Source organism: Pelodiscus sinensis, chromosome 12, assembly GCF_052426305.1.
Source record: "Pelodiscus sinensis isolate ZL-2025 chromosome 12, ASM5242630v1, whole genome shotgun sequence".
In the NCBI taxonomy this organism is placed as follows: Eukaryota; Metazoa; Chordata; order Testudines; family Trionychidae; genus Pelodiscus; species Pelodiscus sinensis.
The window spans coordinates 23,101,233-23,118,906 of NC_143063.1; the positions used below are offsets into that span (position 1 = coordinate 23,101,233).

General features: G+C 43.6%; 1 protein-coding gene across 8 annotated transcripts in view; it reads left to right on the forward strand.

Annotated features, from left to right (window-relative positions):
- The first annotated feature begins 1,743 nt into the window (after nucleotides 1-1,743).
- The window catches only part of ABCC12 (ATP binding cassette subfamily C member 12), a 92,140-nt gene continuing 76,209 nt past the window's right edge, over nucleotides 1,744-17,674 (forward strand). For all 8 annotated transcript variants that reach the window (XR_012906711.2, XR_016350504.1, XM_075940213.2 and 5 more), the window contains exons 1-2: nucleotides 1,744-1,859; nucleotides 12,827-12,951. Coding sequence is in view for 6 of the 8 variants with exons in the window: in XM_075940213.2 (XP_075796328.2) it covers nucleotides 12,856-12,951 (96 nt within the window). In the remaining 2 variants the exon portion in view is untranslated. The remainder of the gene's footprint in view (nucleotides 1,860-12,826; nucleotides 12,952-17,674) is intronic.

Sequence of the window (17,674 nt, forward strand, 5' to 3'; positions counted from 1 at the left end):
TAAGTGTCACAGTAGCAAGGAAACACTGAGATCACATTTTTGTAGGTTAACTAATGAAATGGTCTGAAACAATACGCTCTGAGAAGTGTGAACTACTGGAATTAGGTATTAACTCAAGTGCTCATTGATGATCCTGTGAAATTTGTTAGCTACTTGCTCATGAAAGCATGTATGCAAAGAGAGGAAAGAGCACAATATCCTCATAGTGACAGGGCCAACATGAAGTATGTGTGGGCAGCTTCTGGGAAATACCTCCAATTATTCTTTTCTCCCAAGTTAAAGGAGCCAAGCAGAGATCTGAGCACTACCACAGAAGAATTAAGCCCAACCAGCATATCCTCGAATCTAAGTACCCCACAGGGAAAGCCAAGTTTGAGGAGTGCAACCTAGTCTATTGGTACATTCAAAGTGTGGTAAAGTGGAACCAAGTTTGAGGAGCCCAGATATAGAGATATCATAGATACCTTATTTTGAATCTCTGCACAATCTACCATGAGTAATACCTAATTTCTACTTTGAATAGCACCTCATTGACTCAAATGTGTGGGGCTTATTCCATTGTTGGAACTTGGGAGAGTATCACCACTTTTGTTTCCTCCAAATTCGCCATCATGTCATTTAAGCCTCTTGAGGAGCTGGCCACTCTACCAATGCAGTAGCTTCCTGAAGCAAATTGCATGGCTGGCCTCATGTAAACTAAAATTGTTCTGGCCAGATTTAGGACCCAGTTCAGCAAAGTTCTAAAACTACATATTTAATCGTAAGCCTCTGAGTAGTCACACTTACTTTATGTGCTGCTGAATACGGCACAAAATGCTCTTGAGCTGGTGAGCAAGGCCATACCTTTTTCTCAGTCAAACTCCACTCTCCTTGACACTTGCTACCACTGCGAAGCCTACAGGAAACTAGCCAGCTTAGAGATATATTTATTTAATTCCTTTAAAAAATTAACTTCTTTACTCCACTGTGCTGTCTTGTTTACTTCAAAAGGCACGCTCAGCAGCTATAAAAAAGCAGGGCTTGAGTATCTCATGTTGGTCACCCAACATTATGAAACAATAAATACTTTTGAAAATTTGGGCCTTAGACTTGCTCAGGTAACACAGAGGCTATGTCTAGACTATGGAGTTTTTCTGGGATACTGGAAGTATCCCAGAAAAACTCCGCCGTGTCCAGGGAATGCATCTGCTTTTCTGACATTTTTTGCAGAAGAGTAGACGCGCTCTTTCGAAAGTCCTGTCTTCCTTGTTCCACAAGGAAGAAGGGATCTTCCGAAAGAGGAGGTTTTTCCAAAATGTGGTCCAAAGTAGATGGGCCACATTTCGGAAAAGCCTCTTCCGACATAACTATCGGAAAAAGGTACACAAATTGCAAAGCGTAATTTGTGTACCTTTCCTCCCCCCTCCCCAAAAGCGGCAGTCTAGGCATAGCCCAAGGGTCAGAACCAAGAAGAGAATACAGAAATTCTAACTCTTAGTTCTCTGCTCTGATTCATGCCTCTAACAAGTTCCCTTATTTATTACTCCTAATACTATATATAGCATTCTTGATCACCTCTGATTCACAAATCAACCAAGACTTGAATGTAAATCCTTGCATGGGTAAGGTGAATAGAAAGTACATTTTTTGTGGTTTTATAGAAATCTTTACAGGCTTTAAATGGACTTCTATAAAAGATACATTTAGTTATAAAAATGCTTTGTCTGGAATTGCACAGGACTGTCTAATGTAACCTTTAGACTGATTAGACTGAGAAACTTTAGCAATACTATCATACATAAGAACATTTGCCATAAGAACTTTGTCCATTACACAGAAGCTCATTCAACAGGACAAGTCAAATTCTTCTAACTCACATGGTAATGTTAGCTTCGCTTTTTATGTGTATAAACTTAGAATGAATGTAGACTATTCTGCAATAAATTAACTGTAATAATATAATGATATCATTCTATTTTTCCTGATTCATGTTCCATTGAGTTTTAATATGCAGACATAGATTAAAAAGAAAAATGACTTATGCTTTGTTTTAAGTGTATGACTGTTAACTTTGTTAGTTAAGAAAATACTTTATTTCCTGAAACATCTGTAAGTATCAATGAAAACAGATGATACACTGTGCAATGATTCTGCTTTATTTCTTTTGAAGTATAACCTCTCACTATTTTGTACCCATTGCTACTTTGAGTAATGAATTCCTCTCAGCAGTAGAGGAGAAAAGAAAAAAAATATTTATATGTAGTAATGTATAATATCAGATACTGACAATTTATTACTGGACTATAGTAGACTTAACTGAATATGCCTTTTGAAATGATAATTATAGCTGATAGGATTATTTTAATTTTTTTTTTGTCCAAGTGTGCATTTTACTTTAGGATGCAAGATTTTACAGTGCTGAAATACCCTTTTGAGAAAAGTGCACATAATGAAAAAAAGTTTCATGCTGGATGAAGTGAACTGGTCTCCAGGGCTCCCTGTAGACTGTTTTTCTTACAGTTTTTGCAACAAAAACTCCCTGGCTAGTCCCAGGAACTTTCTGCAGCTGTTGTCCTTATACTACAGGTGCATTTTTTCCTTAGTGGGTGCAGAGCCTTTCCACAACAGTCACCTCCAGCCTGTATAGGGTAGTCCGAGCAACCTAGGGGTATGTCTACACTACAGCACTAATTCGAACTAACTTAGTTCGAATTAGTTAATTCGAACTAAGCTAATTCGAATTAGCGCATCTGGACTTAAAAACTAGTTCGAATTAGCGTTTTGCTAATTCGAACTAGCATGTCCACACTGAGTGGACCCTGAACTGAGGTTAAGGATGGCCGGAAGCAGTGCCAGCAGGGCATCAGGTTAGGACTTAGAGCGTGGAGCTGCTGCCTCAGGCTAGCCGAGGGGGTTCCCCGCTTGCAAAGCAGTCCTGGCTTGGAGTGCCTTGAGTGCCCACACTCGGCACATCACAGCACTCGGCCATCAGCCCGGCTGCACTTGCCGCAGGCTGCCATCCGGGGGGGGGGAGTCAATCAAGGGGCTTCAGGAGAGTTTCCACCCTGAGGAGCCCGCAGAGCCAGCCCAGTCCTCCCCATCGGGGGCTCGTACCCCATTCCTCCCTCACCTCCTTCCACTTACACCTCCCTAGCCCCCCTTCCTGATGTACAAAATAACTAAAATGATCAGGGGTTTGGAACAGGTCCCATATGAAGAGAGGCTAAAGAGACTGGGACTTCTCAGCTTAGAAAAGAGGAGACTGAGGGGGGATATGATAGAGGTCTATAAAAGCATGAGTGGTGTGGAGAGGGTGCATCAAGAAAAGTTCTTCATTAGTTCCCATAATAGAAGGACTAAAGGACACCAAATGAAATGAATGGGTAGCAGGCTTCAAACTAACAACAGAAAGTTCTTCTTCACAAAGCAAATAGTCAACCTGTGGAACTCCTTGCTGCAGGAGGCTGTAAAGGCTAGAACTAGAACAGAGTTTAAAGAGAAGTGAGATAAAGTCATGGAGGTTGGGTCCATGGAGTGGTATTAGCCTGGGGGTAGAAATGGTGTCCCTGGCCTCTGTTTGTGGAAGGCTGGAGATGGATGGCACGAGACAAATGGCTTGGTCATTGTCTTCGGTCCATCCCCTCCAGGGTACCTAGTGTTGGCCGCTGTCGGCAGACAGGCTACTGGGCTAGATGGACCTTTGGTCTGACCCAGTACGGCCATTCTAAGCTCAGGGCTCAGGGTCGGGGGTCTCAGTGGACCACCTTGATTTTCATGCCAACCTGCTCCTGGGGGCCAGGCTGGCAGCTCTCCTGCCCTAGCCGGCCACTTTCCTGTGCCTAGTGCGGAGGTCGTGGACAAGGTCCACGATGTCTGCACTAGCCCAGGCAGATGCCCACCTCTTGAGGTCCCGGGCAGGCTCCTGGGAGCCGCCAACCTGGGGTCCTGGGAAGAGGCGGAGGGCTGGGTGGCAGCGGGTGGCCGGCTCAAGCCGTGCCAGGTGCAGGGTCTGCTGGCTGGGTGCTGGCAGGCTTGCACCTGGCACGGGCACCGTAGCCAGCCCGTGCCCCTTTAAGGGCTCCAGGGCCAGGAGGGGGGCAGAAGAGTTTCCCTGGTGGTGCCCAGAGTGGCCACCAGGGAAAGCTGTGGAGGGCTAGCCTCCCACTAGTTCGAATTAAGTGGCTACACAGCCCTTAATTTGAACTAGTTAATTCGAACTAGGCATTAGTCCTCGTAGAATGAGGTTTACCTAGTTCGAATTAAGTGCTCCGCTAGTTGGAATTAAGTTCGAACTAGCGGTTTGCATGTGTAGCGCCTATCAAAGTTAATTCGAACTAACGTCTGTTAGTTCGAATTAACTTTATAGTGTAGACATACTCTAGGATATCACAGCTTCATAAACTTCACCACATCGTAATATGCATTTAAAAGACTCTTTAATCCAAAGCAAATCTGTTTCTTTTTCCCTATGAAGAAGAATTTTCTACCCCCCATGCAACATAAACATATATCCTGAACCTCTTAATACCTGTCTCACTGTAACTCTCAGTTCTCCTCTCCTATATTAGGTGGTAAGGTGCTTTTCTCTTCCATTTACCTCAATCAGGTTCTTCCTGATGGAGGCAATCCGTATCTTGCTTTAATTAGGTGTCTCCTGCCAGCCCATGGATGTTGCCGGACCAGAGTGTCCTGGAATCCCAGAGACAGGGAGTGGAGCTGGGAGGCTGATGGCTCCAGGTTGGCTGCAGAGCTACAATGGCCCAGGGGCAGAGAATAGCCCAGCAGCCAGGAGGGGAGCCCATCTGGGTCTGCTGATGGACCGTGGGAGAGCCCAGAATCCATCAGCAGAGAGATGGAATTGACCACACCTGGTCTAGCAAACTCTTCCTTGGGACTGGTTAGATCCCAAGGGTGCCGGACCAGGGAGGTGCTATATCCCGTTCTGCTATTTCCCCCTACCTACTCAGCTACCCACGCTTTGCAAAACTTCAATCTGTCATAGAATCAGAGACCTGTCCTCACAGCAGGACCAAGCATGGTTTAGAACATCCCAGAAAGGTGTTTGTCTAATCTGCTCTTAAAAAGCTTCAGGGATAGAGATCCCACAACCTTCATGGACAGGCAATTTATTTCAATGCTTAACCACCCTGACATGAAGGTTTTCCTAGAGTGCAACCTAAACCTTGCTTGTAGCAATTCAAGCTTACTGCTTCTTGTCCTATCATCAGAGGTCAAAGAGATTAATTGTTGTCCCTTCTCCTTGTAACTACTATTTAGGTTCTTAAAAACTTTTATCATGTTCCCTCTTAGTCTTTTCTTTTCGAGACTAAACAAACCCATTTATTTCAATCTTTTTTCATAGGTCATGTTTTCTAGACCTTTAATCCTTTTTGTTGCTCTTCTCTCGACCTTCTCCAATTTCTCCATATCTTTCTTGAAATGTGGTGCCCAGAATGGGACACTGTACTCAAGCTGAGGCCTGAACAGCACAGCGAACAAAAAAAAATTCTTATTGTGTTTTGCTTACAACACTCTTCTTTCTAATACCTTCCAGATTCATGTTTGCTTTTTTTTGCAACAGAGTCACGCTGTTGACTGATATTTAGCTTGTGGTCCACTATGACCCCCAAATTCCTTTCCAGTGTACTCCTTCCTAAAAAATCATTTTCCATTTTATATGTGTGCAACTAATTGTTCTTTTCTAAGTAGAGTGCTTTGCATTTTCCTTGTTGAATTTCATCCTGTTTACCTGAGACCACTTCTCCAGTTTATTCACCTCACTTTGAATTATAATCCTATTCTCCAAGACATTTGCAACCCTTCAAAGCTTAGTATCCTGTGCAAACTTTATAAGGGTACTCTCTATGCCACTATTTAAATAAATGAAGTTATTGAACAGAACCAGACCCAGATCTGATCCCTGCAGAACCCTTCAGCATGATTGTGAACCACTGATAATTACTCTCTGTGAACTCTTGTAAAGATCACGTGGTTACTCTCTGAAAACGGTTAGGCATCCAATTTATATAGCTCCATGTAGGTTGTATTTCCCTAGTTTATTAATGAAAAGGTTATATAAGACTGTATCTAAAGCCTTACTAAACTTTAGATATACCACATCTACTGCTTCCCTCTATTTACAAGGCTTGTTAACCTTTCAAAGACATCTGTCAGGTTGGTTTGACACAATTTGTTCTTGACAAATGACTTATCACCTTAGTATCTTCCAGCTGTTTGCAGATGGATTCCTTAATTATTTGCTCAATTATCTTACCAAGTACAGAGGTCAAGGTGACTGGTCTGTAATTTTCTTGGTTGTCCTTATTTTCCTTTTTGTAGATGGGCACTGTATTTACCCTTTTGCAGTCTTCTGGAATCTCTCCTATCTTTTATGACTTTTCAAAGATAACAGCTAAAGGCACAGATATCTTCTCAGTGAGCTCCTTGCGTATTCTAGGATGTTTTTCATTAGATGCCTAGTGATTTGAAGACATCTAACTTATCCAAGAAAAAACTTAAAAAACAACAAATAATTTGGTAGCATGTTAAAAACTAACAAAACATGTACCTGGTATCGTGAACTTTCATGGGCATAGCCCACTTCTTCAGATGACTGGAGTACTGGATGTCTAGAGCCAAAAATAAATAAGGGAAAGAGGGTGGGGGGAAGAAGGAAAAAATTGGAGGGAGGGGAAGGGGAAGAAAAAGTGGCAGTGGGTAGATAAATTTCAAAGGGAAAGCCTTGCTAGTATGTAACAGGAAAAACTGAAAATCAACAAATAGTCTATTAGCACATAAAGACTAGATAGTTAAAAGAGTCAGATAAGAACCATTAGTTTGCAATTTAAAAGAAGAGTATTAACACTAGATTCTACACAAACATAAAGACCCATAGGCACCTTCCTTGTTCGGTTGGTTGATAATGTCCCAGCCATCCAATATCATGATTTAAACCATTTGCACAAGAATTAAACTTGTGAATGAGGTGGAGTTCCAAACTTTCTCTATGTATTTGGCTTGTGGAATTGGTCTGTACCAAAATAGCAACTTGGAGATCCCTTAATGAGTGTCCAGGAAAGTTAAAGTGTTCACCAACAGGTTTCTGTATGTTCCCTTTTCAGATGTCTGAGTTGTGTCCATTAATTCTTTCCTGTAGCTACTGTTCAGTTTGTCCAATATATATTGCATTGGGGCATTGCTGGCATTTGATGGCATAGACCACAATACTGGATGTGCAGTTAAATGAGCCTTTGATTTGGTGGCTGATGTGGTTGGGTCTAGTGATGAATTTGCTCGTATACATATGTGGGCAGAATTGGCACTGGGGCTGATTGCAGGGTGGGGTTCCTAGATGCTTATGATGTAGCTGTGATGCATGGTTACCAGACAGAATTTGTTTCAGGTTGAGGGGTTGTCTGTAAGCGAGAATAGGCCTTTCCCCCAAGGCCTCTGAGAGCGAGGGGTCATTTTCCAAGATAGGTTATAGCTTATGGATTATGGATTGGAGCAGTTTAATTTGTGGTCTGGGGGTGATAAATGGCATTCTGTTGTTTTCTCTTTTGGGTCTGTCTTGAAGTAGTTCATGTAAGGGTATTTGTTGATTTTTAAGTTTTTCCTGTTACAGACTAACTCAGTTACCCCTCTGTATCCTATCCAAGTAATTTTAACTTGTCTTTCCTTATTTTAGCATCTGAACCTACCCCATTTTCACTGGCATTCACCATGTTAGGTATCCAGTTGTCACAAACCTTCTTGGTGAAAACCTCAACAAAGGTGTCATTAAGCACCTCTGCCATTTCCAATTTTTATGTTTATTCCTTTTCCTTCTTCACTGAAAAATAGGCCTACCCTATCCTTGGTTTTTCCTCTTTCTTCTAATGTATCTGTAGAATGTTTTGTTGTTATCCTTTATGTTTCTAGATTACTTTGTACCCTGCCCATTCTCATTTTGCCACTACATACTTGTGTAATTTGTTTATATTCATCCTTTGTATTTTGACATCTTTTCCACTTTTTGTAGGACTCCTCTTTGATATTCAAGATTTCCTGATTAAGCCACACTGGTTTACTTCCTGTCTTTCCTACAGGAAATAGCAGTGGAATAGTTTGCTCTTGTGCCCTTAATAAAGTCTCTTTGAAAATTTGACAACTGCTTTGATTGTTTTTCTTCAGACTTACTTCTCATGGGATCTTAGCTACCAACTTTATGAATTTGCTAAAATGTGCCTTCTTGAAACACATTGTCTTTATTTTGCTCTTCTCCCTCCTACCATTCCTTAGAATCAAGAACTCTATCATTTCACAATCACTTTCACTGAAGCTGCCTTTCAGTTTTAAATTCTCAAACAGTTTCTCCCTATTTGTCAAAATCAAATCTAAAACAGCCTCTCTTTTAGTAGCTTTCTCAAACTTCTGTAAAAAAATCTTCCTCATTACATTCCAAAAACTTGTTGGATAATTTGTGCCTTGCTGTGTAATTTTCCTAACAAATATCTAGGTAGTTGAAGTCCCCCATCACTAAGTCCTGTGCTTTGGATTATTTTGATAGTTGTTTTAAAAAAAGCCTCATCTACTCTGCTCAGGTGGTTTGTAGTATATCCTACCATGACATCATGCTTGTTTTTTACCCCATTTATCCTTTCCCAGTGACTTTCAACCAATATGTGTCCTATTTCCATCTCATCTTCAGTCCAAGTATACACATTTTTAAATATATCAGGCAACAGCTCCTCCCTTTTGCCTCAGCCTATCCTTCCTGAGCGAACTGTACCCTTCTCTACCAATATTTCAGGCAAGCGTATTATCCCACCAAACTCTCTGTGATGCCAATTATGTCACAGTTCTGTTTATTTACTAGCATTACAAGTATTTTTCTCCTTATTCCCCATAGGTCTCACGTTATTATCCAGACATCTAAGATACTGATTTGATTTCCACTATAGTTCTGTTTTGTCCCTTCTTTATCCCTGCTATTACAGCTCACGCTTCCCCCAATTTCTAACCTTTCTACCAGGTCTTCATGTTTTGACCTACCTTTGGGCTTTGGTCACCTGGTTTGACGCCATCCTCACTAGGTTAGCCAGTTTGTGTTCAGTGCTCTTCTCTTTCTTTGATAGATGGACCCCGTATCTCAGGTTAGCTATCCTTCCTTCTAGAACGGTGTCCCATGGTTAAGAAGCCAAAGCCCTCCTGGCAACATCTTTGCAGTGAGGCATTCACCTCCAGAATGCATCTGTCTCTGCCTGGGCCCTTGACCAGAAGGATTGAAAAGAATACCACCGGTACCCCAAACTCTTTCTCTCATACTCCCAGAGTAGTCACTGCTGATCTGACAAGGGTAATACCTTGCAGTATCCTTTGTACTCACATGGATGAATAGGATGAGTAATAGTCAGAGGGCCAGATCCGTCTGTAATATCTCAGATACAGGCTCCTGGCAGGCAGCACATCTGCTGGGATGCAAATTCAAGGCATCCTCTTGTTGCCAGAGCAGCGTAATGGTTTTCCAGCACCATAGTGGGTGGGTTGGGATTATGGGTAGAGGACTGTATGCTGCCAGAAGTAACCAGCTGCCAGTGTTCTCCCTGCGACAGTTTTCCTCCCCCAGTGGTATACCAGCAGTCCTCTGCAGCTGGATAGCTTCCTCAGCCTTGGATGTGTCCACAGTGTGGGGTGGCTAGTCTTAACATTCTTCACTTATCCAGGATATTAGTTAAGAAGCCTCCCTCCTCAGTCCAGGCTAGTACCTAGTCCCTAAACCAGGAAACACTTAAACATATTCTTCAATCATATGTGTGTGAGCTGTGCCCTTGAATTTAACAAAGCTTTAATCACCACTTTAGTCAGCAGATTATCTGGCCCACAGAGAATGCCCAAAGCAAGGTGAGGTAGTATGTGATATAAAGCATTGATTGTCATGAATTCAGAATAACCTCATTACGCACAAGTGATGAAACTATGTAGTTATACAGGGCATTGTAGACAACTGATCACATGGCTGTGCTTGTCCATGTAAAGCAGTGGTTTCCAATCTGTCATGCCCAAGATCACTTTCTGAAGTATAAGGGCAACTCACAATCTAGCTTGCCCCTTCTCTGAAGCCCCAGCCCTTCCCCCAAACTCCATCCCACTCACTCCATCCCCCCTCTCTCAGGGTATGTCTACACCACAGCACTAATTCGAACTAACTTAATTCGAATTAGTTAATTCGAACTAAGCTAATTCGAATTAGTGCATCTAGACCTAAAAACTGGATCAAATTAGCATTTTGCTAATTCAAACTAACATGTCCACATTGAGTGGACCCTAAACCGAGGTTAAGGATGGCCGGAAGCAGTGCCGGCAGGGCATCAGGTTAGGACTTAGAGCGTGGAGCTGCTGTCTCAGGCTAGCTGAGGGCTGTGCTTAAAGGGACCTGACCCCAACCCCGGACAGACAGTTCTCAGGGGTTCCCCGCTTGCAAAGCAGTCCTGGCTTGGAGTGCCCTGAGTGCCCACACTCGGCACATCACAGCACTCGGCCATCAGCCTGGCTGCACTTGCCACAGGCTGCCATCCAGAGGGAGGGGTCAATCAAGGGGCTTCAGGAGAGCTTCCACCCCGAGAAGCCCACAGAAACACCCCAGTCCTCCCCATCAGGGGCTCGTACCCCATTCTTCCCTCACCTCCTTCCACTTACCCCTCCCTAGCCCCCCTTCCTGATGTACAAAATAAAGGACACGTGTGTTCAAAAATAGAAACTCTCTTTATTGAACAAAACTCGGAGAAACTGGGAAAAGGAGGTGGGAGAGGGGAGGGCAACTAAAATGATCAGAGGTTTGGAACAGGTCCCATATGAAGAGAGGCTAAAGAGACTGGGACTTCTCAGCTTAAAAAAGAGGAGACTGAGGGGGGATATGATAGAGGTCTATAAAAGCATGAGTGGTGTGGAGAGGGTGCATCAAGAAAAGTTCTTCATTAGTTCCCATAATAGAAGGACTAAAGGACACCAAATGAAATGAATGGGTAGCAGGCTTCAAACTAATAACAGAAAGTTCTTCTTCACAAAGCAAATAGTCAACCTGTGGAATACCTTGCTGCAGGAGGCTGTGAAGGCTAGAACTGAAACAGAGTTTAAAGAGAAGTGAGATAAAGTCATGGAGGTTGGGTCCATGGAGTGGTATTAGCCAGGGTGTAGAAATGGTGTCCCTAACCTCTGTTTGTGGAAGGCTGGAGATGGATGGCACGAGACAAATGGCTTGTTCATTGTTTCAGTCCATCTCCTCCAGGGTCCCTAGTGTTGGCCACTGTCGGCAGATAGGCTACTGGGCTAGATGGACCTTTGGTCTGACCCAGTATGGACATTCTAAGCTCAGGGTCGGGGGTCTCAGTGGACCACCTTGATTTTCATGCAAACCTGCTCCCGGGTGGCCAGGCTGGCAGCTATCCTGCCCTAGCTGGCCACTTTCGTGTGCCTAGTGCAGAGGTCATGGATGAGGTCCACGATCTCCGCACTAGACCAGGCTGGCGCCCGCCTCCTGCGGACCTGGGCAGGTTCCCGGGAGCCGCCAGCCTGGTCCCAGGAAGAGGCGGAGGGCTGGGTGGCAGCGGGTAGCTGGTTCGTGCCGTGCCAGGTGCAGGGTCTGCTGGCTGGGTGCTAGCAGGCTTGCACCTGGCACGGGCACCGTAGCCAGCCTGTGCCCCTTTAAGGGCTCCGGGGCTGGGATGGGGGCAGACGAGTTTCCCTGGTGGTGCCCAGAGTGGCCACCAGGGAAAGCTGTGGAGGGCTAGCCTCCCACTAGTTCGAATTAAGTGGCTACACAGCCCTTAATTCGAACTAGCTAATTCGAACTAGGCGTTAGTCTTCGTAGAATGAGGTTTACCTAGTTCGAATTAAGCGCTCTGCTAGTTCGAATTAAGTTCGAACTAGCGGTTTGTATGTGTAGCGCCTATCAAAGTTAATTCGAACTAACGTCTGTTAGTTTGAATTAACTTTGCAGTGTAGACATACCCTCAGTCGCTCACTTTCCCCCACCCTCACTCACTGTTACTGGGCTAGGGTTGGGGTCTGGAATTTCGAAGGGGGTGCAGATGTAAGAGGGGGATGGATGCTGGCTCTGGGAGGGTGACAATGTTCGGGGAAGGGGATGAAGTGTCTCTCATTCTAGAAGATTGCACTGGAAATCTCAAAAGCTGCTTTTCACATGCAGCCTCTGTGTTAAATGCCCACAATCATTCCTCTGTCTTCACCCAAAAGATCTCTGTGTTTTGATATCTCTGGCTTGATTGAAATACTGCCAGTAGGTTGTATAAGCTCAGTACATGCAATGCCTGCCAAGAATTGCTGGCAATCCATTCTTGACAAAAAAAAAAAGTTTTTAAAACTTTACAGAGATTTTCTGGTGTGTGTGTGTGTGTGTGTGTGTGTGTGAGAGAGAGAGAAAGAGAGAGAGAGAGAGAGAGAGAGAGAGAGCGAGTAATGGGGGGATTCTTTCACAGTAAGTGTGTGTGTGTGTGTGTGTGTGTGTGTGTGTAATGGGGGGATTCTTTCACAGTAATTGCATTGTGCAATATTCTAGGAATATTTGCTAATGAACTTCAGATTTTAATCTCTCCAGTCAAATATGAAAGAGGGGCCATTGTGAAAAGACGAGAGTGAGAATTGGCAGCACAAGAGAAAGAGCAACCTGACCAGATGCAAAACTTGGGGCCAGGAGTTTCCTTTGATCACAGCAGATAATCACTGCATGCTGCTGTGGCCCATGCACAGTTTAACTGAAGAAGAAAGTTGTGGTAATAGAAAAGGCTCCAGGCTCACTTATCTTTGGGGTAGTTTTGTAATGTTTGTTTTATTTTTTTCTCCATTTTAGAAAAGAAAGAGTTCAGGTGGTTACACAAAATGCCAACTAAGAAGAGTAAATATCTGTATGCTTCCAACAATAATTCAACCAAGGAGAAGAATATAGAAAGTAATGGAGTTACTGGCCTGACATATGTAAGTAACAATTTCTTGAGTTAAACTACATCATAGCCATGTATAGTGGCCTAAAATTCTATTATCCTCTCACCAAATCTGAAGAAATTACAAAAGGAGCTTTCGGTGCCACTTTACGTTGGCAGGATCTCTTCTCTTTTATGTAGATCATCTGAAGATTTGCTTATCTACAAAGTAAATATGGAATATTAATGGTCTAAAATAGTTCCAGTTTAAGACTTTTAAGAAAGGTTATAGGCGGGGATGGAAGATAATCTTAGGGCCTAATCTTGCACCTCACATTCAGGCAAAGCTCTGGATTGCCTTGGTAAGGAATACAGGATGGGTGCACTTAAACATGCTTAATATTATACAGGTTGGACCTCCCTTCACCGGCACCCTTGGTACCTCACTGGTTCAAACAAGGGAATTTGCCAGACCAGGGGAGGTTCCTCCCAAATGGCCCATGCTGTCCTGCTGTCCCCAGCTATGGCTCCAGTCTAGCCCTGCTGCTGCCTGCCCAGACATTGCTTCTGCTGGGGTTGGCGCTGCCACTGTGACTTCATGACTGTGGATAGAGCTTCGTGACTGTGGATAGAGCTCCACAGCCGGGGCCAGAGTGCTGCCACTGCTGGCAAGCCCGACCTTAGGGCAAGGCGAGCAAGACAGTTGCCTTGGGCCCCATTCCTTCAGGGCCCCACGCTGCCCGGTGCCCACCTACCTGGCTCGGAGCCACCCACTTTCATGATGCAGCCAAGCACAGCACGCCGTCGTGGGCCCCGCAAACTCTTTGGCCAGGCCTGACTGCTGGAGCTCTGTGGCTGGGACGGGAGCTCCGTGGCTGATGCTGGGACTCCACTCCCTGCCAGAGCTCCCTGATACGCTGCTTGCCCCTCCACTCCCTGCCCCCTAGCTCCTGGCTGAGTCTCCGCGTCCCTCCCACCCCCTGCCGGCTAAGGGAGGTACAACCTGTACTATGAAACTAGCTCATTCTACAGTTTACTTCCCTTATAGACTGCTTCTTGTCCTCATGGCTGGCAACAAAAGGACACCAAGGGGGCAGGATGTCTCCCCTGATGCCCACCCCCCCCCCCCCCGCCCCACTCCTCAGAGTAGGACTGAATCCCCATGCTATCAAATCTCACAGGAGGCCTATAAAAGAAATACCTTTCCGTGTGGTGGCTCTGAAACAGGATTCCATATAGGTGTGGCTAGCCCCAACACCACAGTCCCCAAAAGGATACTGCAGTGAGGAGCTTTGTTGCTGGTCTACCCAAAGCAGGTCTATAGTGGAGTTAATTTGCTCTTTATGCATGAAAAGTTTAAACATTCTCACTGGACACCTTCTAGCTTTCGCTTCAGGCAGAATGTTTGGAGTGGAGTTTCCCTCACAGAACGGGGGAAGGAACCTTGGCACCAGAAAGTTCCCTGAAGGCTGCAAGCGTCAGTTGGACTGGGCAGTTGGAGAGTGAGAGAGGTCTGTGTAATAGTAATGACAGAGACAAGATTTCCTTAAATGTAGAGAGAAACAAGTGAGGGTGAAAATGAGCTGAAGGAAAAATAGTGTAACAGAGAAAATATAAAGAAGAGATTCGAGACACAAAATCAGAAGGGAAGGAACAGGAAAGAGCCCCAGGAGACAGATAAGTGCCATTCCTAGATGCCCAACTTGACCTTAATTCTTAGTTTTCTGAGCACTTGCCTTTCCCACTGACATCAGCTGGAGTTGTGGATGCTCAGGGTTCGAGGTCTCGAGAGGCTATATGGAACAAGTAGAGATAACTATAGTGCTATAAAGGAAAGTGTGGCAAAGCTGGGGGGTAGCTAGCTAGAGGGAAAGGGGAGGTTGTTGCACTGGACACAGAGTTCTTTGTTCTCTTTACTTTGAAAAATGTAACAACTTATTTAAAAATGTTTTCCCTTAGATGTGAAGTTTAGGAAAAAGACTGGGGCTACAGAATAAAGAGGGTCTAAACAGAAGCCAATAGTGTTCAACCTATTCTGATTCACAGATTCAAACAGTTAAAGAGCCTAAAGTAAAGAAGGGGATCCGGGCCAGATGGCTCTGTAAAAGATATTATGTAGTACTGCTGCATCTGCGTCATCTCATATGAAATACCTCCTCTGACACAGGCTGTGTTTTCTCTGCAATTGTATTTCACTGTAGAGTAACATTCAATTTACTGGCTATTACTTTGCCCAAATATTTGTCTTAAGTATGTTGTCTAACTAGCATTCTTCCATATTCATTGCTGCACAGGCATTTTATACTTAGGTTTTTATTTTTTTTTTAAATAAAAGTGGCCAAATCCTAAAAGGTGTTGTTCCTTTGCTAAACACCTGCAATTTCCACTGTGGCCCACAATACTCAAAGATATTTAACACTTGTCAGGATTTTCATTTTAGCATTCATCTTCATTGAACCAAATCTCATTAATTTCTGCCCACTTCAGTAACATTTTTAACTCAAGTTATATCTTTGCTTTGTGTTGCATTATTTGCCTCTCCCCTTCATGTTGTATCATCACCTATAATTTATGTACTATCCACCCTCTCCTTTGGGTTATTAAATATACAAATTAGTACTAGCACCAGCACTATCTCTTGAATTTTCCTATGGGACAGTTCAGTGAAGTTTCCCAATGTGATACATGACCCTTAATTACTCTGCTGCTGGTTAATGAGACCCTTATGTAACTTGTTGTACAGAACACTAACTCAGAGCATTCAGTTTGTTTGTTTTTTTAAAATGTAACCCCACCTGTTGGCTAGCCCAGTGTGAGGTTATTCATCATAGGGGAAGCTTGTGACTTCTTACACCACTGTGGAGGGGGCTAGGCCTGAGGCTGCTTGGTGTGCTCTGCATTGTGTATGTGTGAGTGCACCTCAGACCAGACCCACTCCGACAAATCACCAGGAACAGGCTTTATTCTGTAAAAAACATAGAAGAGGAAAACAGTTCAGCAGCCCCTTCTCTCAGCATGCAGCCTGTGTGCTGCTTCTAGCACAGTCCTTGCTGAGACCCTGCTGGGGGCAGAGGGCACATCCTGGCAGGAACCACAAAGTTTTCCCAACATGCCGCAGTTTGTAGTCCACAACATGTAGTTCCCAGGGCTGCTGCTGAAACACACTGGACCTTGGGCTACAAAAAGACTAAATAAAATAATAATCCTAATCCATTTGTCTTAGAGTTGGGCAAATTATTCTTTTAATATTGACCACGTTTTTTGCTATTACTGCCTCTGAACAGTGAGTGGGCGGGACGTGTGCTATATCACTATACAGCACTACTGGGTTTTGGTTATGTTACAGACTGGATGGAGATATTAACCCAAATTACCATTTCATTATTGGGGTTTTTTGGGAGGGCAGGATGCTGTCAAATACTGCACTGAAAATGTTCCATCTCTACTAGCTTGAAGCCATTAAGTAATCATAATTGCGTGTTCTCTGAGCATGTCTCAGGAAATCATAGATCCCAGAACCAATTTCCTTCTTGTTAAAATTCAGATCAGGTACCCAATGACCTCCATGTCTGAAATCTCTGTAGCAGAAACCAGTGCCAGGCATAAATTGCAACCACATTGCTACTCCATGCTGACTTCTTTAAAGTATATAAATGAAGTAAAGGAAACTTTGTGATGACTTAGAAGTTTTTGTAGTAGTTCACAACTTATCCTATACTATTAAAATGTATGTGTGATGCACACAAACATTCATTGTGTATGTGTTTATACAGACACACACAAACAAACTTTTGTAGGGTAGATGCCATAAATCATTTTCCCATGGCTGATAAAGATTAACGCTCACTCTTGCACACCCCACATCCACAGTCCCCTGCCCTGAGCCCCTCCTCAATGACTCTTGCACCTCCCATTATTCCAGCTGCCTGCAGTCTTCCCCCTCCCTGCACACACACTCCCAAGGCACTGTCCTAACTCCTGCTCTTCTCCCTACCCCACTGCCAGCTCCCTGCCCTAAAGCATCCAAGTAATTCCGGGTAAGCCTTCTAGTATCTACATAAAATAAAAGACAAAACTGAGAAAGAAATAGTAAAATGAATCCTTTAGAGATTTGACTAAAGGGAATTGACAAGACATGGGTTTTGCAGATGAATTACAAAGACCACCATTTAAAAATTCAGATAAAGTATGACAACTTGATTTCTCAGCAGTCACAATTTTATTATTAAATCAATTGAGTATATCAGAATAGCTGTATTGGGCGGAGTATCATTATCTTCAGTTGACATAATTGCAGTAAGTTTATTTTTTAAAATTGCAAATAATGGGAGTTATTTTGCCCAGTTTCCCTCTGTGCATTTATGGGAACAAAACGTAACAAGAAATAAAAAGTAACAGGGTTTGAATCTCTAAACAGTGCTGCAGATGGTAATCAGTTTCCCCCCCATTTCCCCCTAAAGATGTACGCTTTTCAGCATTTTAGATCATTGCTAGAAAATGTCCTATTTGTACATTTCCATCCCCATTTGCCAAAGAACATGTTTGTCTTGGTTATGTGTTCAGTGCACAGTGTATTGTGTCAAGCACTTTGTTAATATAGTCCTACAAGGTCTAATCTGCTTTCTGGGAAACCTAATGGTTATGGGGTTTCAGATGCAGTTTATTGCCTTTAACAAGGGAGACAGAAATGTTTACAAAAGCGATTCTATTATAATGACCAAAAAACTGTGCTAGCACTTATCACCTTTCAGGTGAACTGTGCTAAAACATTGTTTTAA